We start from the raw sequence: 23,155 nt of genomic DNA, 5'->3' as shown, positions 1-23,155 counted from the left end.
TGCTATTTATGTCTGTGATCAAAGTTGAATTTTCAGCATCATTACTCCAGTCTTCAGTGTCACATGATCTTCAGAAATCATTCTAATATGCTGATTTGCTGCTCAAGAAACATTTCTGATTATTATCAATGTTGAAAACATTTGTGCTGCTTCATATTCTGGTAGAAATCGTGATACACTTTATTTTTCAGAATTCTCTGATGAATAGAAAGTTTAAAAGAATAGCATTTATTTGAAATAGAAATATTTTGTAACATTATAAATGCCTTTACTGTCACTTTTGATCAATTTAATGCATCCTTGATGATTTAAAAAAAAAATCCTACTTGCCCTAGACTTTTGAAATATGAAGTAGCACAACTGTTTTCAACATTGATAATAATCAGAAATGTTTCTTGAGCAGCAAATCAGCATATTAGAATGATTCTGAAGGATCATGTGACACCGAAGACTGAAGTAATGATGCTGAAAATATATGTGCATTTCTGTTTTACTGTATTTTTGATAAAATAAATGCAGCCTTGGTTGAACATAAGAGTCTTCTTTCAAAAAAAATATCAATGATTCCAGACTTTTGAGCGTCTCTGTGTCTCTTCCTGTACTTAACTAACAGTTGGATGTGTGTCTTTCTCTTCATTTGTCGTCCTGCTCTCCTGATCGCGATACCGTACAGGTTTCTCTCAGCTCTGCAGCCCGCGGCGGGCGCTCTCAGAGCAAGGCCCTCTCCGTCTCATCAAGAGCGCCTCTTTCTTTTCAGGTTGGCGTGTGCGTGTGCGTGTGTGTGCACGAGTATGTGCATGTGGCACTAGTGTTTTATGCATGTTCATCTAAGGAGTTTGCTTGTGCTTTATGTGACAGCATTTAGGACGTGTAAATGGTCGATCTGTTCTGGTGTGATCTCTCTAGCTTTGACAAGCCCAGGGTTTCTTTCTACCCCATCCCCCATAATTCACCGGTTTGCCCTCTCCTGCCTGCTGTGTGTGCATGTGTCTGTGCTGATGTGTAGGTAGATCACAGTGTTGATAAGATGGCTGGACGGGTGGTGGGTAGAGATAAGCAAACTCTTGTAAATCGTCCCTGCTTGACTTTCTCTGCATCCTCTCAGGACACAGTAACCCCATGGACATGCCAGGCCGAGGACTGTATGATGAGAGAGACAGCGGCATCGCCCGCTCTGGTGAGTCTGTTTACACATGCAGATGCCATATGGGACACATTTACATTCAAACACACAATTACTGCACGCGATAGGTTTATTTCTAGGCTACAAATAAGAACATTTTATATTTTTAGGGCTCTTTGAAATCTGTTTTCTCCATTTTAATTTTTTTGCATTCAATTTTAATAGTTGAATAAAATTTTAATAATGGAATTCATAAAGCTTTAGCAATGTATTAAAATTTTAACTAATAGTGCACTATGAAATGTTTTATCTTTTCAGAAATTCTGTTTTAATTTTTCTGGATTTTGTGTTTTATGATTTAATAGTTTTATTGTCAAAAACGGTGGTAATTATTTTAATGCATAAAACTTGGAACAGTTTTATTAATCTCTTAAATGTAATCAAATGTAAATTTAACAATTCCTTTTTTTGCAAACAGTGCTGCACAACAGAGGTTTACAGTTTAAATTAAAACGGACAAAGAAATGTGTGATATTACATAGTTTTAATGTTTTACTTCGAGAAGTACATCTTACTGTACAATAATAATATAATTTGTCATGTAAAATATATAGTGTGTCATAATTTTTTTAAGTTAAACAAAACTTTTATTTTGGCGGGTTTTAGTGAAGATCTTGGTAACACTTTAGTTTAGGGACCAATTCTCACTATTAACTAGTTGCTTATTAGCATGCATATTTCTAGCACATTGGCTGTTTATTAGTAATTATAAAGCACATATTAATGTCTTATTCTGCATGAGCATATTTTAGATCCCTTAATCCACCCCATACCTAAACTTAACAACCACCTCACTAACCGTAAATAAAATTAGGACTCCTAGGAGTTTAGTGAGGCAAAAGTCATAGTTAATAGCTAATGTTAATGGTGAGAATTGGACCTTAAAATAAGTGAGTAAGTGTGTTTCTGATAATAATTTTTCTCAAATGAATTGGTGAAAAGCTGGTGAAGTGACTCTCAGAGCAGCTCTAGAGAGGAAGTTCATGTCCTCATATAGTGAGACTAGCATCATGTGAGCTTCAGTATGTGTGTAGTAGAGCAAACTGAGACACGCACAACATGTAGACTTCACATTTACATAGCAGGCTTTCTGAGCTTTGGATAGTTCACCCAAAAATGAATTTATTCATCCTCAAGTTATTCCAAACCTGTATGAGGTTCTTTCTTCTGTTTAATATGAAAGAAGATATTTTGAAGACTGTTGGTAACTAAACAGTTGCTGGTAGCCATTGACTTCCATAGTATGTAATAGTACCATGGTTTGGAACAACATGAGGATGAGCAAATAACAAAATTAAAATTTTTGGGTGAACTATTGCTTTCATATTCACAGACATGAGACAATTTCGGCATTGATTAAGTGTGCGGCCCTACTTTTGATTTACTCATCCAAATTCTTTGACATTCCACATTATACAGTAGATTTAATTTTTATTACTGGATTCTATGAATCGGTCTGCTTTAGTCGTGAGTGATGTGGAAATATCTGGTGTTAATGTGAAGGGTTTTTCTGAATGGCATGCTCATGATCTTGGTGTCAAGATGTTTTCTTATTGAACACTATTAAAGGTTTAAAACTATGAAAGGATTGGCACCTGACTTAGAAATCCACCCCAGAAATATCTTTAAATTAGTCTGTGATTACAAACAACTTCATATGTAGCCGTCATTCTTTCTGTTATGTCCTTATTATAAATGATACTTAAGTCAGGACGTCCTGAAGCTCACAGCACAGGAATATCTGCCCTGTGCCACTGAGATGTGCAGCTTTCTGAAAATGAAGCAGACCTGGAAAAGCTTGTGCAATGGAAAGTGCCTGATGGCCTGGGCAGCATAGCTGGGATCTCTTGTTCTGGCTAATGCAGCATCACATGCACAGACGTTTATATTTAGCGGTTCCCAAAGTTGCCTGCCTGCACTAGTATATGAGGAGGCTAATTCAGGGTCGACACACACGTTTCATCTCCATTGAGCTCTTTAAGCGTGTCACCTCGTTCTGAACATCACTCTCTCGAGGCCTCTCGGGTGACCCTGAAAACCTAAATGCTATCAGTGCTCAGTTCACATGTGATGGGGTGTTTCTTAAAACAAAAGTTCACCCAAAAATGAAAACTTCCTGAAATGTCCTCACCCTCAGGCCATCCAAGATGTAGATGAGTTTGTTTCTTCATCAGTTTTGGAGAAATGTAGCATTGCATCAGTTGCTCCCCAATGGATCCTCTGCAGTGAATGGGTACCGTCAGAATGAGAGTCCAAACAGCTGATAAAAACCTCACAATAATCCACACCACTCCAGTCCATCAGTTAACATCTTGTGAAGCCAAAAGCTGCGTGTTTGTAAGAAACAAACCATTAAGACATTTTGACTTTAAACCCTTGTTTTCTGGCTGAAATACGAGTCCATAATGCATAATAATGTTTCTGCTAATGAAAAAGTCATCTTGTCTGAATCAGGAGAGAAATATGCACAGATCAAGCACCGCTTACAAGTCAAAATAGTCCAAAACAATTCTATATAAATTTATGGGTGGATTTTGATGTGAGAGGACAACAGGGGATGCACTTTTTCACCAGAGGAAGTGCTCTGATTCTGACGGCACCCATTCACTGCAGAGGATCCATTGGTGAGCAAATGATGCAATGCTACATTTCTCCAAATCTGATGAAGAAACAAACTGAAGCAAATTTCCATTTTTGGGTGAACTATTCTTTTTAAAGCAGCAGTAGCAAAAAAAATAAATAAACAGAGCGTACTTTATTTTTGCCATGTGTGAGTGTTTTGCTCTTGCATGATGGACATGTGAACACACTGACTCACTGCTCCTCTCTTCTGTTGACAGCGTCTTTAAGCAGCCTGTTGATCACCCCGTTTCCATCGCCGGGCTCCTCTCTCACCAGCAGCTGTGCTAGTAGCTACCAGCGGCGCTGGTTACGCAGCCAGACCACCAGCTTGGAGAACGGCGTCTTCCCTCGATGGTGCGATTGCAACACACTGGTGCACACGCTGCATTTACAGTTAGAGTTGGGCGATAGGGCCGAAAGTTTTAATGACGATATAGGAGAAATTTGACTTCACATTAACAATAATATGTCACAGTAGTTATATTTGCCTGAAATAAGGTTGTTACCACTGCAAAATATTAAATACAATTGGAATTTCATGATTCATTACACCAATTTTGATATCACGGCAAAAAAAAAAAGAGAGAAAAAAAAAATAAATATATACACACATTTACATTTAGTCATTTAGCAGATGCTTTTATCCAAAGCGACTTACAAATGAGGACAATGGAAGCAATCAAAATCAACAAGAGAGCAATGATATGCAAGTGTTATAACAAGTCTCAGTTAGTTTAACACCGTACACATAGCAAAGGTTTTTTCTTGTTGTTTTTTTATTTATTTTATAAATAAAAAGAAAACAGATAGAATAGAAAAAGAAATGCTTTAGGTTTTTTCAGATCTATCAGAAATAAGAAATACTATAGAAATGAAAAAAATGTCAAAATAAAACACTGCATAGTTCTCACTGTATAAATGAAATGTACAGTTTTACAAGAGATTCACTCAAGAGCAGTGAGTGATTTTTCTCTGTCTTTCATTGTTTGATTACCATTAATGACACAAACTGATCTCCGACCTGTTTACATTCACTTAACTGACATAACTGACTGTGATGAGCAATCTGACATTTTTGTGTTTTTTGCCATTTAAGTGTGATCACCAGCAAAAAAATGTCAGATTTCAAAAAGATTTCAGTACTCAGATGTTGTGTTAGCGGCTGCTTTCTGTGCGCTCTCAGACAGAGAGTACAGAGTAGCTCTCTTTCATGTCTCATTGCATTAAAATAGTTTGAAATCGCTTGAATGTTTAAATTGGTATGGCTTATAAATGTACGCTATCATGTCTAGTGAGCGTAACCGCAATAGAAACGAGAATTTCATGGCACATTTCTACTGTTTTACTGTTCCTACAGTATATCACCCACTTCTACTTACAGCAGGTTTCACTTTCATCATAACGCATGCAAACGTGAGAGAGAAATTCAGAAATGACAAGCAGTAGTGAGGACTCATTAGTGCTGTTAAACTTCAGTGTGGGACTCTTCACTTGCAACTACACAGCAACACCCCAGCATTGGGCTCTGCTTACATTTCCCTGTCTAATCCAGTGGTGTGTTTGCATTCCAGGTCTGTGGAGGAGAGCTTCAACATGTCTGATGAGAACAGTGGGCCGAGTCTGGGCGTTGCCAGGAAGAAGAAGATCGCTATCGGTGTCATCTTCCTGCTCTCGCCCAACGAGGAAGAAAACGCCAAGTTCCAGGACTTTTTCTTCTCTCACTTTCCACTGTTTGAGAGTCACATGAACAAACTCAAAAGTGCCATTGAGCAGGTTAGACATGATTTGCGTCTTTGTGGTTTGCCGTCTTCTTGCGCCATCTGTTGCGTCTGTCTTACGGTGTGTGTGTGTTTGTGGCTCTCTGTTTGTTTGAAGGCTATGATACTGAGCCGCAGGTCAGCTGATGCCAGCCAGAGAGCTTTGGCTTACAGTCGCATGGTGGATGGCCTCAATGAGTTTAGGTGAGTTTGTGGTGACATGTCTGGACGCTGCTCGCCAGGTGTTTTGTTATTTGCATCCACCAAAAGTCCTGCCAAGGTTTACTGGACACTTAAACCACTCATGTGACATGAGATGCACGACGCTGATCTGAGAGCGCTTTCACATGCGATAACTTTGTGTTCAAGCAGTTTCTTAGCAGTGCTATATTATATAATCTTCGTGCTGAGATCAGCTCTTGGAGGCGTTGCTGGAAGTTTCCTTCTGCTGCACTGAGCACGATGACCTTTGACACGATTCACACGATAACTCACGTATCATGTTCAGGGCAACAAGAAGCGTAATGCATTCAAAGAAATAAAACCTGCCAATCATATTAGAGGTGTTACATTTTAAATAGGAAGCACTGATTTCATGCTTCCTGTTGTCTAGCCTTGTTCAGACTCTCAGTCCGAATCCGATTTTTATGCATATCCTATTGAAACCCGATCTAAATTAGCTTTTTCTACATTGGTTTCTATGGCAATGATGTTGCATTGGTATGCCTACGTTAAAAAAACAACAACAATAACAGCAATACAGTTTGCAATACTTGCAACATGTTGGAATGCACAGATATATTCTGTTGCCGTCTTCGCCGGTCTCAAAACTCAAAGAGGTGCGTAAACCAGCGGTATATAGCAGGGCTCGCAAAATTTCAAAATCCTTGGTAGCCCTTCGGGCAGGTACTCTTCAGATTTTGGTAGCCTGAAAATTTATTTAACTAGCCCAAATAAAAAAAGACCTTTTTTTAAAAAAAAATATAGAAAATCAGATAGGAGTTTAAATGTCAATCAAAAATATTTTCAATACACAAATATCAACAAATATGAAGGAAGGAATTTTATTTCACTATTTACAGGGTATCTGCAGAATTTTTTAAAAATAAATTTAAGGCAATTTATGACCCATTTTAAGAGCTGCACAAGTAAAATGAACACAGTATGAGTGGGGTTGAACAATGTCTATGGTAACATACAGTATTGAGCCATAAAATTACATGATTTACAATTCAGATACAGGTTTTCACAAAAACAAAAATCTTTTACAATAGCATTTCAGCCTTTAGACCTTTTTTATGAAAAGGGATACATCAAGCATATAAATTATAAATTATATTTCTTATACCATTTAACGTATTTAAAACTTTTTATGGCCTTAAGTTTGATACAACTCGCTTTAGGAGTTTAAGTACCCGCGGAAGATCTGCATTTAAGATAGCCTGTCGGGCAGAGTGATGATACATTTTGGTAGCCCGACTGGAAAACACAATAGCCCCGGGACGTCGGGCTAGCGACGGGCCACTTGACTTGCACATCGCAACAATACAGCCTTGTTTCTGCCAAGACATTCAGCATGTGTTCTACAAACAATGTCTGACGTGTTTACGTTTTACCTGGCGTGAGAAAGTGACATGGGCTAAAAAGCTACGCTAAATCCAATCTGAGCGGTCAGACTGAAACGGATTTCAAGAAATGCGATTTGAATAGGATTTCAAACCATGTAAGGATGTAGCTTGAAACGGATTTGAAAAAAATAGGATTTCATGTGAAATTTTTATTTTTTTATTTTTTGGCCATTCACACTGGCAAAATATGATGGGATTCCAATCGGATATGCACAAAAATCGGATTCCAGCTGACGGTCTGAACAAGGCTATATTGACGCCAACTATATTTGTAGGCTGATTCTTCTGAGAGTAAAACATTGTATCCCTACAGCGCCATCCGAATATTGATCTGTTAGTTTGAGCAAATGATTCAAAAACTACAGAAATGAAACTCTTTCATTGTAGCAATCATTTAATTTATTAACCGTTAACGTCAATATGTGGGAGTTTCTCATTTGTAGGTTGCTTCGGATAAAAGCATCAACTAATAAATAAATGGAAATGGAAATACCATGTGCACATCTAGTTGTTTTATCTACATTTTAAATTAATTATTTTTAGTATAAGCTTTGAACTGACCGTTAATTTGTTAGTGTTTAATAATAATGCTTCTAAAAAGGAGTAGAATTAATAACCGAATCGAACAGATCATAAAATGTCTTGCGTAGGAACTGAGCAGAAGGGTGTTGTTAGCTTGTGCTTCAGTCTTGGTCTGTGTAAAATAAGCTCGGTCTGTGTCAGTGCTTCAGAGGCGATTCACTATACACCCTCTCATACTTCCAAGTCATATGCTTGTTGGGCCGCGGCCAGAGCAACCTGACCCTAGTGCCACAGAAACCTTATCTACCTCACACACTGTCAGGACGGACCAGAATAGTCAATAATGTGCAAGTGAACAGACAAATAAATATTTCAGATTTCCCACTTCCAGCGGGCTAATTATACACCTTGGCGTTTATCCTCGCGGTTGTGAAGCAGTGGCTGAGCCAGAGGGGTATCCAGGGTGGCACTGGACACCCCTGACATCTGATTGGCCACCCCAAAATTTAATATGCTACTATTTTATATTCTTTGTTTAATCGTACTGAAGGAAGCATTTATTTTAGCCTCAAACTCAAGGATGCAACGCATCTGGTGTGCCGCATCGCGCTTCATCTCGTCTGGTGGAGCTTCCAGCCTCTGCTAACTCTCACGCCACATGTTCATTTTCTTACGGAGTGCAAAACATCGCAGAGCAAGGAGGACACAGACAACCCGCTGACAGACAAGACAGAGCAGGTTACTTTTGATAATAGGAAGCAAACTCTCAGCATTCAAATTCTGTTAGTTTAATTAAGAATTTCAAACGATAAATAGAGTTTTGGAGCTCTTTAGTGGTGTGACGGTTCACGTGTGCTCCCGCTTTGCCTCAGTTCAAGCGAAGCAGGAGTGCATTCTAATTAACATGAAATAAACATGAATGAACATCTGAGGGCGTGTTGAAAGATACACTACAACTTACTGAATGTACAGTGTCATGTAATCACTCAATGAGTGTTTTAACCGCGGAAAGACAGCAGCTTGAACACTTTCACATAACCTCAGAAATTCAGTGTCCATAAACTTGCGAGGAAAATGTGCACTAAAGAGGAGAATTTTGCAAAAATTACATTTATTATATTTTTACTCTTTTATTTTTATTTATTTTTTTTATTATTATTATAATTAACAAAAATGTATAGACATAATGCTATTATAAAAATGGTCTAATATGAACTTGTATACAAATCAGTTGTTACTTTTAACCTTTTACTTTTAACCTTAACAATAGGGCTCCCTGTATAGATTAGTTTAGAAAAATTGAGAAAAAAATAACATGTACTTAATCGCAAGCTTATTAATTATTCCTAAATAATTCTCACCCCAGGCTGAACTCAAAAGTTGGCAGCCCTGTTTGAAGTAAGTTAAAGTTTTAGGTTTCCTGAACAACATTTACAAAATTCACTGTATTAATGTTAGAAGTTAATGTTAATGTTCGATCTTTTGCTCCAACCCGCTGGTTAATCAGATAATAGAAATAAGAGAAATAAGGTCCAATAGACTAACATTTGAAGTTATGGTAGGAAAGATAATGTGGGGTAATGTGAAGTAATCAGCAATCGTAGGATTTATTCATGCTTTTTAATGGTCTATGGACCCCCTGAATTAGCCTTGGCCGCCCCATGTATAAAACTCTAGCTCCGCCACTGTTGTGGAGTCCGAGATCTGAAAAGATGAAGCTGTACATCAGTGTGTGGTGTTCTTATTGTGAAAATCGGTCGATCAGCAATCAGCTGTTCACATTTTAGTTAGGACAGGGGGATCATATTTAATCTAGGTGTAAAATACAGTAAGAATAGGCATTACTTAATCTAAATTTAATATAGTGCTCTTTTACATTCGTTTAATGTAGATGCACCAGTATAACAATACATAACTTTTTGAATAGTGACACAAACGAATCCTTAACTATTTTTTAAACTTGTATAATTCTGTTAAATCTTGTAGCGTACCAGTGACATTTATTAACATTTTAATATTTTTAATATAGAGTGAGGCTTTATAACACTTAAAGTTATATTGTGAATTCCTCTAATACCGTATTGCTTAAATAATCACGCAGGCCTGATCATGCTTTGTCAGTCCTCAGGTTTAGGTTCATGAAAGAAGACCTCAGAGCTTCATAACTCTTACCTAATCCAGTGCTAAAACAGTTCTGCCTGTCTGTTAGCTGCTGTTGCATGAGGCTTTTTATAGGTCACTACGCACTAACTTCAGTACTGGGAAGTGTAGTACGGCTTGGGAAGGGAGTACATTGTCGTTTTCTTCCAAGTGTCAGGTTGTTTGCAACACACTTGGGAGTTTGTGCTAACATCTGCATCTTTCCCAGTGCCTAATCGGCACGAGTATGGCTTGTAACGGTAAACAACATGTGGGAGATCTTCTTACTGTGCTCCGTTAGTGTTAAAGCTGCTCCTCTGATGACTTCCTTAGCATCCGGAGATTCGCTTTGCATGTAATAAAGTGGAGAAATGCACTCGTTTTGCAGGAACAGTCCTACTCGTGACTCTGCAGTCTTTCCTGATCATTTCAAGTGACATCTGGGTGTTTAGCTCTGGACCGTGGCCCATATTCCCGGGCTGCGTGACATTTGCAGAAGTTAAATATGCTGCAAAGGTCTTTCCCAGCTGGGGCAGCCCTGTGCAACTGAAGCGCTCTTTGTTTCAGCTTTTGACAAAAGCTCTTCTGTCTTTATGTGTGCGGACGCCCTATAGGACGACCATCTGCAACCTGTATACCATGCCACGTGTGTCTGAGCCTGTCTGGCTCACCATGATGTCCGGTCCACCTGAAAAGAACCAGCTTTGTGGCCAGTTCATGAGGGAGCTGGCCCTGCTCATGGAGCAAGCCTCCAAGAACCAGTTGAGTAACGTCGCACATGCTCCTCAAGCCATTGAACGCACTTGATAAGTGTGAATGTAACCATGTTTTTGCTTGCTTTGTCTCTTGCCTTTAGATTCCTCCCAGCGCTTCTCACTGCGGTTCTCACAAACCATCTCGCCTGGGTTCCCACGGTCATGCCCAACGGTCAACCACCCTTAAAGATCTTCCTGGAGAAGCACTCCTCACCGAGTGTGGACATGCTGGCGAAAACGCATCCCTACAACCCACTCTGGGCACAGCTTGGTAAATGACGCATGCAAGAGTGCAAAAATGTGTGCATGTCGCCACCTAGTGTTGATGGAAATGTCTTGGCACAGTGAGCTTTAGAGCAGGGTTTCCCAACGCTGTTTCTGGAGGCACCCCAACACTACGCATTTTGGATATTTCCTTATCTGACCCATCCATTTCAGGACATGGAGTCTCTACTAATGAGCGGATAAGACGGGTGTGATTGATTAGGAAGTGTGTAGTGTTGGTGTGCTTCCAGGAACAGGGTTGGGAAACATTGCATTTGAACAAGAGCTGCTGTCCTGAAGAGTTTAGCTTTAACCTGAATCAAACACACTTGAACCAGCTAATCAATGTCCTCAGGATCGCTTGAAAATCACAGGCAGGTGTGTTGAAGCGGATTGGAAATAAACTTGGCAGGACAGTTTAGTTCAGTAGTCAGGGCTCCGTCTTAATCTGGAAACAGATTAGTGGATTCCTGGAACATCTGCTAACTAAAAATCCCACAATGCACCACAAAAACCAGGGAGCATTGATGCTCACTACACTTTAAAAAAAAAATAAAGGTTCTTTATTGGCATCTATATGGTTCCATGAAGAACCTTTAAAGCAATAGTTCACCCAAAAATGAAAATCGTGTCATCATTTACTCAACCTCATGTCATTCAAAACATGTATGCCGTTCTTTCTTCTGTGGAACCTAAAAGAAGATATTTTGAGAAATGTTGATGACCATTGACTTTCACCGTATGGACATAAAAAAAACATGAAGACATTTCTCAAGCAGAAAAGGTTAAGAATAATAAAATGTTCTTTACATTAATAAAAATGGTTATTTTAAGAACTGTTCATTGAAAGATTCTTTGGGGAACAAAAAATGTTTCAACTGTTGCATTGCTGCAAATAGGGCAACATTTTTATCAACTAATTCAAATGTCATGTTTGCAACTGTTTTATTTTTTTTAACCCATGCAATAGTGGTTTTAATTAAAAATATCAACAAAGTTACAATTAGACACGTTGACAATACGCCAGTGTTAACAGTTAAGAGAAGATTCAGTGAAATGGAAAAAAGCACCACGTTTTTAGAAAAGGTCAAGCGCACGTTTACATAGAAAAAAACAATGAAAAAAGCAGAGCAGTGGAATGAAAAAGCTGTAAGGAACTACTACTGTATGTTTGATATTTCATGTTTGCATGATGGTGACAAGCTGAAGTCTGCTGGTATTTTCTTTGATTTTACAAAACATTTAAACATTAATAGCCTACTGCTGGTCTTATACTTTGTCATTTTGAATTTGAATCGCCTTGACTTTTTGAGTTGACCTCTAAAACTGAATATCTAGATTGTGACAACATGAACATGAAGCGCATAAAACATTGCATTACACTGGGGTTTCTCAAACTATAAGAACTGCAGTTCGAAAAATTAGAGAGAATCGGTAAATTCTGAATAGTTTACTGCCATTTTATGAATATGTAATCCATAAAAAAAGTAACTGTAATCTGAGCATTTTAAAATGTAATGTAATTACAGTATTCGGTTTTTGGAATCTGATTACGTAATCCATATTACATGTAATTAGGGGAGTGCATAATTTTACTGCTTTATTTTTTCCATTTGCTCTGCTTGAATGCTTTTGTTCTTTATAAATATACAGTTGTGCTCATAAGTTTACATACTCTTTGAAGAATATGCAAAATGTTAATAATTTTAACAAAATAAGAGGGATCATGAAAATGGCATGTTATTTTTTATTTAGTACTGTCCTGAATAAGCTATTTCACATAATGGATGTTTATATATACTCCACAAGATAAAATAATAACTGAATTTATAAAAATGACCCCGTTCAAAAGTTTACATACCCTTAAATCTTAATACTGTGTGTCATTTCCTGGATGATCCACGACTGTTTTTATGTTTTGTTATAGTTGTTCATGAGTCCCTTGTTTGTCCTGAACAGTTCAATCGCCTGCTGTTCTTCAGAAAAATCCTCCAGCTCCTGCACATTCTTTGGTTTTCCAGCATCTTCTGCATATTTGACCGCTTTCCAACAGTGACCGTATGATTTTGAGATCCATCTTTTCAAACTGAGGACAATTAAGGGACTCGTACATAACAATTACGAAAGGTCAAAACATTTACTGATGCTCAAGAAGGCAACACGATGCATTAAGAGCCGGAGGGTGTAAACTTTTTGAATTGGCTGGTCAGGGTAAATTTTCCTTATTTTGTCTTCGGGGAAACATGTATGAACTTATGTAGCTTCAGAAGTGCAGTACTAAATTACTACTCAGAGCTGCTTATTTGTTTCCTGGCAAATATGCGTGAATTGTTTTGGTTAATAATGTTAACCTGATTGCTGCAGGTGACCTGTACGGGGCAATCGGCTCACCTGTGCGTCTGTCCCGTACGGTGGTGGTTGGCCGACGACAGGAGCTGGTGCAGCGTCTTCTCTATGTGCTGACCTACTTCATCCGCTGCTCAGAGTTACTGGAAACGCACCTGCTGGAGAGTGCCGTGGACGAGGCCATCGTGATACCCGGCTCGCTCATCACAACGTCGCTGCGCCGCGGAGAGGTGGAAGAGTCCGACTACGAGTTTACATACCCTTAAATCTTAATACTGTGTGTCATTTCCTGGATGATCCACGACTGTTTTTATGTTTTGTTATAGTTGTTCATGAGTCCCTTGTTTGTCCTGAACAGTTCAATCGCCTGCTGTTCTTCAGAAAAATCCTCCAGCTCCTGCACATTCTTTGGTTTTCCAGCATCTTCTGCATATTTGACCGCTTTCCAACAGTGACCGTTTGATTTTGAGATCCATCTTTTCAAACTGAGGACAATTGAGGGACTCATACATAACAATTACGAAAGGTCAAAACATTTACTGATGCTCAAGAAGGCAACACGATGCATTAAGAGCCGGAGGGTGTAAACTTTTTGAATTGGCTGGTCAGGGTAAATTTTCCTTATTTTGTCTTCGGGGAAACATGTATGAACTTATGTAGCTTCAGAAGTGCAGTACTAAATTACTACTCAGAGCTGCTTATTTGTTTCCTGGCAAATATGCGTGAATTGTTTTGGTTAATAATGTTAACCTGATTGCTGCAGGTGACCTGTACGGGGCAATCGGCTCACCTGTGCGTCTGTCCCGTACGGTGGTGGTTGGCAGACGACAGGAGCTGGTGCAGCGTCTTCTCTATGTGCTGACCTACTTCATCCGCTGCTCAGAGTTACTGGAAACGCACCTGCTGGAGAGTGCCGTGGACGAGGCCATCGTGATACCCGGCTCGCTCATCACAACGTCGCTGCGCCGTGGAGAGGTGGAAGAGTCTGACTACGTGCTGGTCCCCGTGCACAAGCCGAGCCAAGACTACCTGTCTCCGGGTGCCGAGGCAGAGGACGGCTACCCCTCTGATGACAACAGCTTACAGAGCAGCACGTACATGGACACAGAGGCCCCAGACGAGCACAAGCATCCGCATCCCGCCATACCAGAGGCAGACCTCGTCAGAGACGTGCCCGTTTGCAGAGAGGCGGGGAGTCCACAGCTCGAGACTCGACTGGAAACCGTGGTCAAAGTCGGCTCCAGCTCGCCGTGCGAGAGAAGAGCCTCGCTCGAGGTTCAAGGGGATGTGCGGCCCGAGGTGGAATCTGGTGGCGTGCCCATCAGGATCTTCCATCCATCAGATATCCTGCTAGAGAAGAAGCCCCCTGACAAGAGCTTTGATAACGCCGGGAACGAACCCTCCGCTAAAGTCACATTCCTCATCGGAGACTCGATGTCTCCTGAATCTGACATGGAGAGTCGACAGCAAAAACTGGAGGAGGAGATCAAGAAACACAAGAAGCTTCTCAAAGACAACCAGCAGAAGCAGTGTAACGGTGAGGCTAAACTTCAAGTGGACCAAATCAAGACCAACGACAGCAAAACAGGCTCGTTTGTATCGTCCTTGACTAGAAAGACGTCTCAGTGGTGTCCAAGAGCGCAAGGGGACTGCGTGGACATGTTTGACGAGTATTTCAGTGATGACAATCCAGTGGAGACGAGGACTATTGGTGATGTCTACCAAACAAATGCACAAACGGGGATGAAAGGCATAGGAAAAGATGCCCCAAACCTGCAAGGCTGCCAAGTTAGGGCGCACAGACAGACCTGCGAGCGGCTGGACAAAGACGGGTGTAAGTGCGACGCAGGAGACATCAGCGCGGGCTGCTGTAAAACCTGCTGCTCTGCCGAGCAGGACAAGGGGATCGAGATGTCGCTGAGTGTCCCTTCACAAGGCACCGTTGGGGAGAAAAAGAAATCAGTCCCGCTGAACGACTGGGAGATCCCACGCAACGAGAGCTCGGACAGCGCGCTGGGGGACAGCGAGAGCGAGGACGCTGGACAGGAGCTGCCCAGGCAAGAGCCCGATGGGCCGTTTTACGGGGACGAGCAGGCCGACTGGCAGGATGAGCTCGAGGTGCCTTTACCTGGGTAAGAGCGGAGAGGATTATCAGAACCATCGGTTTTGTTTGGCTTGTGTCTGTATTAGGGATGGGCGGTATATCGAGTTTGTATGATATATATGATATATTTTTTTGTAAACGATATGGAATACTGATTATATCGATATACAGTAATTTGATACAAGCGTATCTGAAAAATAGCATAGGACACAGAGTGAGCTGCTGTGGGGAAAGTGCATAATCCAGTGTGTCCTAAACACGAGACATGCTTTATATTAAGAGTTTTAAATAACTGGTAAGATATAGTTAACACGTGTAGTTTAAAGCGGTTCTGACAGACTCATGTGCTGCTGACAGACAGGCTACTCGCACTGTTTAATGTGTTTGAGATGTGCTGTTTTCCTCAGTGCATAACTTACATTTCACAGGTATATCCTCCATCTGTAAATGTTAGAAAGTCATGGAAATATTTCCATTTTGCTGTCAGGAGTGGATGAGCTTTCTGCATGCGAGTCTCTGTTAAACTTCACAGACTTCAGTGAACGAGCGCGATAGAATAGGGGAGCGATAATTCTGACTAAAATATACATTTGCTAAAATATTTGTTGTTGGAAAATTAATGTGCCATATGTAGAATTTTAAACCTACAAGTAAGTGTATTTTAAGATATTAGTATCTGTAAAGTGACAGTTGTAAAGGGTTAATCAAAATATAATGCAATTAGTCTGTGCTTTAGTTTTTATTTATTTTCATTTTTAGTTTACTGAATTTACCTTCTGCTTTAAAATGATTTTCATGATTTTTGTTTTTATATTGTAATGTTAGTATGTTTGTTTTCATAGCCTTTAATATAAACATTTTCATTTGACAACATTGGGCAGGATGTAAAAAAAATTTTAAAAAAATTTAATCCAAATAAAAAAAACGTAGAAATTACCGAGATATATACCGTATTTCGCAATTCAGCCAAAAAATACAAAAATATGATTTTTTGGCCACATTACCCAGCCCTAGTCTGTATATTAAAAATGTTGATAATGAACAAGGTTATCTATTTGCTAGGGCGAAGCTGGTGGAGAACTACTCTAAACCGAGCATTGCCAACTTTGGGAGGTCGCTGTTCGGAGGATACTGTCCTACGTACGTCCCAGACTTTGTTCTGCATGGAGCCCCCAATGATGAGAAACTGAGGCAGAACCTGGTGTCGGATCTGGCCCATGCTGTGCAGGTAAACACCACCTCCAATAGGTCATCAATGAGCACCTGCCTGACACTTGGTGAAGAATCCAATCACTGTTGCTGATAGGTATGGTTACATAAGATTAGGGCTGCAACAACTGATCGATAAGCATCTATGAAGACAATTATTGGCAAGAAATTTGATTATCAACTAATCACATCTGTGCCAGGGTTATTTTAGTTTACAAAAACTGAAACTAAAATTAAAACCATTTAAAAAAATTACTTAAATTTAAATTAAAATAAAATGTACAAAATGTTTTATTTCAGCTAGTGGCCAATACATCATTTCTCATTTTTTAGTTTATCTTGGTGTACTAAGTAACTAAAACTAAAATTGAAATAAAATAGAACAAAATTACTAAAAGTTTAATTAAAATTAAAATGAAACTTTAAAGTATAAAAGTTTTTATTAACATTTTGAATCAGTTTTTACTAAGTATCTGAATGAAACTAAAATAACACTGATCTGCGTGATCTTTAGTTATGATTTTCGATTTTGTTTTAATTTAACTTGTACTTTATGCATGGTATGCGATTAGTTGGTTTGTGGTTTACAATGTAATGTTTATATTTTAACCCTATTTGGCAAAATTTACTGCATAGCCGACATAGATAAGTTTACTGTATTTGTTTTCACAATTGCACATTATTTGGGGGACAGCATTGGGCAGGATGGGGAACAACAATTTGTAAATAATAGATTAACATTCGTTTGTTTTTTAGTAAATCTTTTTTCCATTCAAATAAATAGGTTAATTTAATAAATAATCAATAGACCAATTTCGAGTAGACGTCACAGTTACGTCACTTGCAGCTGCGCGCGCATAGTGGTTGCAGAAAAACACTGGGAACAAGTGGAGATAAATGGGTAAAATCCATGGAATAAAAGAAAAAATATATTTTTGTGCCTTTTGATGTCAAGATCGGAATGCAAATAATTTTTATAGAATACGGTCGTCATTTGAAGCTAAACGCAGCGTTTAAATGGACATACTATGGATGAAAACTGCTATGATTACTCTACTTTTAAAGCATAAATTCGATTTAAACAATAGGTCTACATAATATTCACATATGCTGTTCATAGGGGACGTATTGTATTAGCCCTACAGTTACAGCATGAAATATTATTTAAACCTTACTATTAACATTTTTACATAACATTTATTTACTTTATCTCACAATTATGACTTTTTTTTTCTCGCAAATGCAAGTTTATATCTCCTAATTCGGACTTTATAACTTGACTTAACTCAATAATAGTGAGTTTGTCAAATCTGAGGGGAAAAAGCCAGAAGAGCCAAGGGGAAAAGAGAGAAGGACGAGTTGTTTTTCCTTATTAGAATTGTGAGATATAATCTCGGAATTGCGACAATAAAGTCAGAATTTTGAAATATAAATCTCTAGCCGTAAAGGCTATCTCTCCCGGGTTTTCTGCAACCATGATGCGCGCGCATCCTGAATGTTTACAAACCGGTAATTGGTCTATAGATTAATCAGTTATCAATATAATTGTTAGTTACAGCCTTGCATACGATCTCCAAACACTACTGTTAAAGGAGCCGAGCCATATTTAGAGGCTAGAATGTCATCGGACTCTCTCATGTGAAAAAGAGTCCAATACATCCCTTCCACGGCACCTGAGCATCACTGAGAGTCCTAAATGAGCAAATGTGAAAAGCTTGATTGTAATCTGAAACGAGCTGTATTGTTGTTATGCAGCATCCTGTGCTGGATGAGCCCATCGCGGAGGCCGTCTGCATTATCGCAGACACCGATAAGTGGAGCGTGCAGGTGGCCAGCAGCCAGAGACGACCCTCCGACAAGCTGGGCAAAGAGGTGCTCGTGTCCAACCTCGTGTCCAACCTGCTCCAGTCCACCTACCAGCTCTACCGACTCAACCTGTCTCCAAACTTCGTGAGTGCAACTTTCTCACGTTTCTTCTGCTTTATTTGATTACTCGTCAGCACGTCTGTTGGGAAGCATTGACTAGTGGTCGACCAATATGGGTTTTTTGACAGCCGATGCCGATATCTTGGAAAGCAGGGTGGCCGATATAATTTTATTTATTTTAATTTATATTTAAGAAATTTGAAAATAATTGTGTGAAATAAACATACTTATACTTTAGAAGACAAAGCATTTTCACAAATAAATAAATATTTAATAAAAAATCTAATTAAAAAGGGAGTAAACACTGTAACCAACAGGGCACTCGGTACTCTGGGAAGTTTGTGTGCATTGGGAATCTTTTTTTTTTGTTTTTTTTTTTTCAAATAAAGCAAAGGTAACATTCATTTTACATACAGCAAGCAATGAAAATGACACAACAAGAGGGAGAATGTGAGCGGTGTGCGCTCAGGCGCTGCCGTTCTCGCGCCGTCAAAATAAAAGTCCCGCTTCGAACACATCGGCCAAACAGAAAAACTTATCGGCCGATGCCGATATTTGAAAAATGCCAAATATCGGCCGATATATCGGTCGACCACTAGCATTGACACATTTTACAATGACAGTGAAACTGATAATCATGAGCCAATTATGTGTATGTGATTCATGATTCTAATGATCTTAACTGTGATGAACATAAGAGAACGGCTCCTCGTCAGTCTGTAGTGCTCTCGCTATTGATTATTTTTGTAAGTAATCGATTATTTTGACGATTAATCAAGTAATTAGATTAGGGATGCACGATATTATCGGAATGTTATCGGAATCGGCCGATAAAGGCTTAAAATGTAAACTTCAGCATCAGCTTGATATGGAAAATTATACCGATATGCTTTGCCGATAAGGCGAATAATTAGGGTGTGCTAGCGATAAGATCACGTCAGCAGTGTGCTCATTCTTGAAGCGAACTTTTGCCTGAATGCGGATTAGATTCACTGTTTGGATTGACGCATTTCATTTGAGAATGATCGTACAGAATGAGCACAATAGAGTCAACAGCCTCCCCTGCGTCCTAACGCCCGTCCGGTGAGGTCTTTTATTTATTTAGGGGTTGCTGTAGACCCACATGTAATAAAATGAAAATAAAATAGACAAATAACATTAAGATAGTTGTGTTTCTGAATAAAAAAAGCTGTAATTGATGTCATAAAATCAAGTTTAGATGGATGAGGATTGTAATCTAGGTAAAGATGATTACAGTGACATACAGGAGTCGTACATTAGGCACGAGTGTGGCCGATATTATTGATGCGCAAACAGTCGTGCATGTGCGCTCTCATCACATCATATTTCTACATGAACACAGTTCTGTATATTCATGTAGTTGTCAAAATTAATGTACAGCGAGTGTTTTATAACAGATGCTCGCCGAAGAAGTGTGTTTTGGAGAAGTTTGTGAGGATCAGTGGTGTTTATGTACATATGGGCATCAGACGCTCCAAACACAGACACGATTGCATCTTCTGACAGGAACTGTTCACTGATGACGTCGAGCCGCCTTCAGATCGCTGAGTTTCCACACATTCACAATCTTTTTAGTTTTCATTTGTATTTTGGTGTGTTTAGTGATTCTGAATGGATCCGTGTAGTAGTTTATATGCAGTTCTTTGGCGTCTCCCTGTGGTCTTGATTGGTATGGCAGGTTGACTTGTGCTTATTTGTTAAAGTTACTGTATAATTAAGCTTTGCATACTTTTAAGTTCTTTTAAGTTGTAAAGAATATCAGCAGTGACATTTTTGCAAAGTACGCTTGCAAAAAAGAACACTGAATGTTTAAATCTTGAATTATTTTTTGTTTAAAAATAATTACATGAAATTGAAAAGTAATAAAATTAGAATACAAAGGTTTTTGGTTACCACTCCCCCCCCCCAAAAATTGCTATGATTGATTTTGTTTTTAATAGATATTTTCAAAGCTTTCAATGTACTCTTATTATAAAGAGAGTTTTTAAAAATTGTTTTAGTTCTAACAAGTAAGTTTTTGCTAAAAACTAACCAAGATTAAAAATAATTTGTTTATAATCGCTGCACAGGAGAGACTTAGTGTTGTTCCCAAACAAAAGGAAAAATATCGGCATCGGCTATCAGCTAATATGAGTTGAAAAATAACGGCATATTGGATATAGACTAAAATCTAATATCGTGCATCCCTAAATTAGATATTATCCGTAACTGATAATTGGATCTATAAAGTATCAAAAGTAAGTAATCCTTTGGTTTTGTTGAACAATACTGTTAAAATGCATAACTTCGTCCATGTATCTTTGATACACATGCTACAGCAACTCATTTTACACACATGGACATCAAAACATGCAGGGCTTTGGACTTTTATTTTGAGACGGGCAGGTTGTAGCTAAACTCTGCAGGAGCAGGATAACATGCTAAATTAAACATTTGAGGTAAAGTTTTCATTTTTGGTTTTCAGTCACCCAATAAAGATGAAACCATGGCACGATTTCCCAAGAAATGAGCTCTGAGAATTAAATTTTTTATTATTTTTTTGGGCAGCGTCACTTTAGCCGTAACAGAAGTGTTTACCTGTCCTGTGGAAATTATTAAGAGATGTATTTCTATTTGAATAGTCCTTTAGACACGACATGCGGTGTGATGCGTTTTAAGGAATAATTTGGTCAAGAGAAATGCGATGGTCACCAATCACTACGTTGGGATTTGTGCTGGACCCTTTTTTAACACTGATCCAGGGACATTCAACAATCATCTTTTGTTTTCAGGATTGAAATGCTGAATCTTTTTCATGTCTCTTCTTAGCTTGCAGACAGATTGTTTACCGATGGAATAACTGAGGGAAATGGATGAAAAATGAACATGCAGTGATTTAAAGCAAGCATTCAATCAGTTAATGACTTGCATAGATGTTTATGATTGGTTGACTTGCTTTGTCTTTGGGTCAAACCATACATCAAATAGTTCCATCTAAGAAAAAAAAAAAAAAAAAAAAAAAAAAAACAGGCTTTGCGAGGTGTTACAGGTTATTTTAGCTGTTTAAAACATGTATGAGTTGCTTCAGTGGGAAACATTTTGTATTTTAAAAAAAAAATCTATGTCCAATTGTCTTCTCCAGAATGTGTATTTATATCTAATTATTTCTTTATACAAAAAAGCATTTAATTTATTTTCTTGGCATGCATTGCTAAATGTTAGCTGTATATACTGCATAGAGTTTCTTCGTGTATTTGTACAGAATGCCTCTCTTTTTGACCTTATCTTTGTTTCCCAGTTTTTATGGGAATATTGTGCAATAAATATGCCAGCATTACAATTATATGTTGTTGGTTGTTACTTTGTGCAGCAGCTATTATTATTTATCTATCTGTCCATCTCTGTGGGTTCATCCATGAAGGGGTCTCAAAGTGTGAGATTACATTGAAAATATCAGATTAATAGTCCTATTTCAAGACATTTATACCCAAGGTCAACATGTGAGACCAGTGCGTAAAATGGAAAAACACAATCTAGATTACATCAAATTAGATAAGTAAATTGGGAACACTGGCCATGTGAACTCTTGGTAAAGGTCACATTTCCTTTCCTTTCTCAACTTCTAATCATCCTGTTATCTTTTATTTACTAATAAATATAGTAAGAAACACTAGACAATCATACATATACACAATAACTACTGCTTTATATTAGTAAATATATAGTATATGATGCACAACCCTTGGGCTGTGCTGATTCCAGAACACCTCTGAGGAGTCAGTTCAGACAACCTATTATCGGTAACCCACAGTTAACTCACATAAATGATGCACTACACACTATGTGCTCTAACGTCTAGAGTATGGATTTCATCATGTCATTTTGTAGTCTTTACGAAAGCTGCAAAGAAAGCTGTGACTGAGTGCATGAAGTGTACAACATTCTTCCACACTTCTCTTTGTGGTTAAATAAGTGGCTAAAGTGAAATAAACATTGCGTTATAGAAGCTTTAAAATTATAAATGATCTGACTGTATTATATAACATTGTGTGTAATATGTGGCTACTTGCATAACCTGAACGTTAGCTCAGTTTTTGGAACTGAAAGTTGAGGTTATCTTATCCGTGAACTTACCAGAGTAAGTTTCTAAAACCTGCTTTATGAAATCCCCCCCCTGGTTTCACATCGCTCCGCTATCAGTGTAGTTTAGTATGCACTGGTTTCTTAGTGATCATTGTAGTTCAGTATGCACTGGTTTTGTGTCACCATAGTTTAGTACGCACCAAGCGGCAACCTTCCGGTCTCTCTCGTGAAGCCAATTCATCGACTGGCCGCTAGAGGCTGGCTCCAAAAGGGAGTCAGTCCCATAGACTCCCCATGTTAAAATGCCCAACTTTACAGCAGAAAAAAGTATGTTTACAGTCTGGTACAAAAAACTGATTTTGGTCTATATAGCTAATTTTGCCCTTCATGACAACTGTGAGGGGGGTGAATTTTTTTATAACTCATCCGTTTAAATTATATTAAGCCTTAAAGTTCTGCATAATTAAGGGCGTGGCCACTTGAGTGACAGGTGGATTGCCGCTGCACCGGCGTCGAGCTAGGTGGGTGTGGTTTCAGCAACCAGCTCCCACCTCTTTGACCATTTTCGATTATCCGGGAGTGACGCGCGGTGACACGCTGCCAAGATGGCGACGGCC

At 38.8% G+C, this 23,155-nt stretch overlaps 1 protein-coding gene across 3 annotated transcripts in view; it reads left to right on the top strand.

Annotated features, from left to right (window-relative positions):
- Nucleotides 1–18,608, top strand: part of LOC107739204 (folliculin-interacting protein 1-like) — a 32,164-nt gene extending 13,556 nt beyond the window's left edge. The window contains exons 7-17 of one of the 3 annotated variants that reach the window (XM_016551225.1): nucleotides 674–757; nucleotides 1,106–1,177; nucleotides 4,024–4,159; nucleotides 5,377–5,578; nucleotides 5,681–5,766; nucleotides 10,466–10,612; nucleotides 10,708–10,877; nucleotides 13,235–13,446; nucleotides 14,192–15,348; nucleotides 16,383–16,548; nucleotides 18,285–18,608. In XM_016551225.1, the coding sequence (XP_016406711.1) occupies nucleotides 674–757; nucleotides 1,106–1,177; nucleotides 4,024–4,159; nucleotides 5,377–5,578; nucleotides 5,681–5,766; nucleotides 10,466–10,612; nucleotides 10,708–10,877; nucleotides 13,235–13,446; nucleotides 14,192–15,348; nucleotides 16,383–16,548; nucleotides 18,285–18,518 (2,666 nt within the window). In that variant the 3' untranslated portion in view covers nucleotides 18,519–18,608. Of the gene's footprint in view, nucleotides 1–673; nucleotides 758–1,105; nucleotides 1,178–4,023; nucleotides 4,160–5,376; nucleotides 5,579–5,680; nucleotides 5,767–10,465; nucleotides 10,613–10,707; nucleotides 10,878–13,234; nucleotides 13,447–13,979; nucleotides 15,349–16,382; nucleotides 16,549–18,284 lie in introns of all 3 variants that reach the window. The other 2 variants (XM_016551226.1, XM_016551227.1) reach the window with 2 other exon arrangements.
- The last annotated feature ends 4,547 nt before the right edge of the window (nucleotides 18,609–23,155 follow it).

Source organism: Sinocyclocheilus rhinocerous, unplaced genomic scaffold (genome assembly GCF_001515625.1).
Source record: "Sinocyclocheilus rhinocerous isolate Xijiao unplaced genomic scaffold, SAMN03320098_v1.1 scaffold1847, whole genome shotgun sequence".
Taxonomy (NCBI): Eukaryota; Metazoa; Chordata; class Actinopteri; order Cypriniformes; family Cyprinidae; genus Sinocyclocheilus; species Sinocyclocheilus rhinocerous.
Note: the sequence above shows the minus strand (reverse complement) of the source record. Positions and strands in the feature narration are given on the sequence as shown.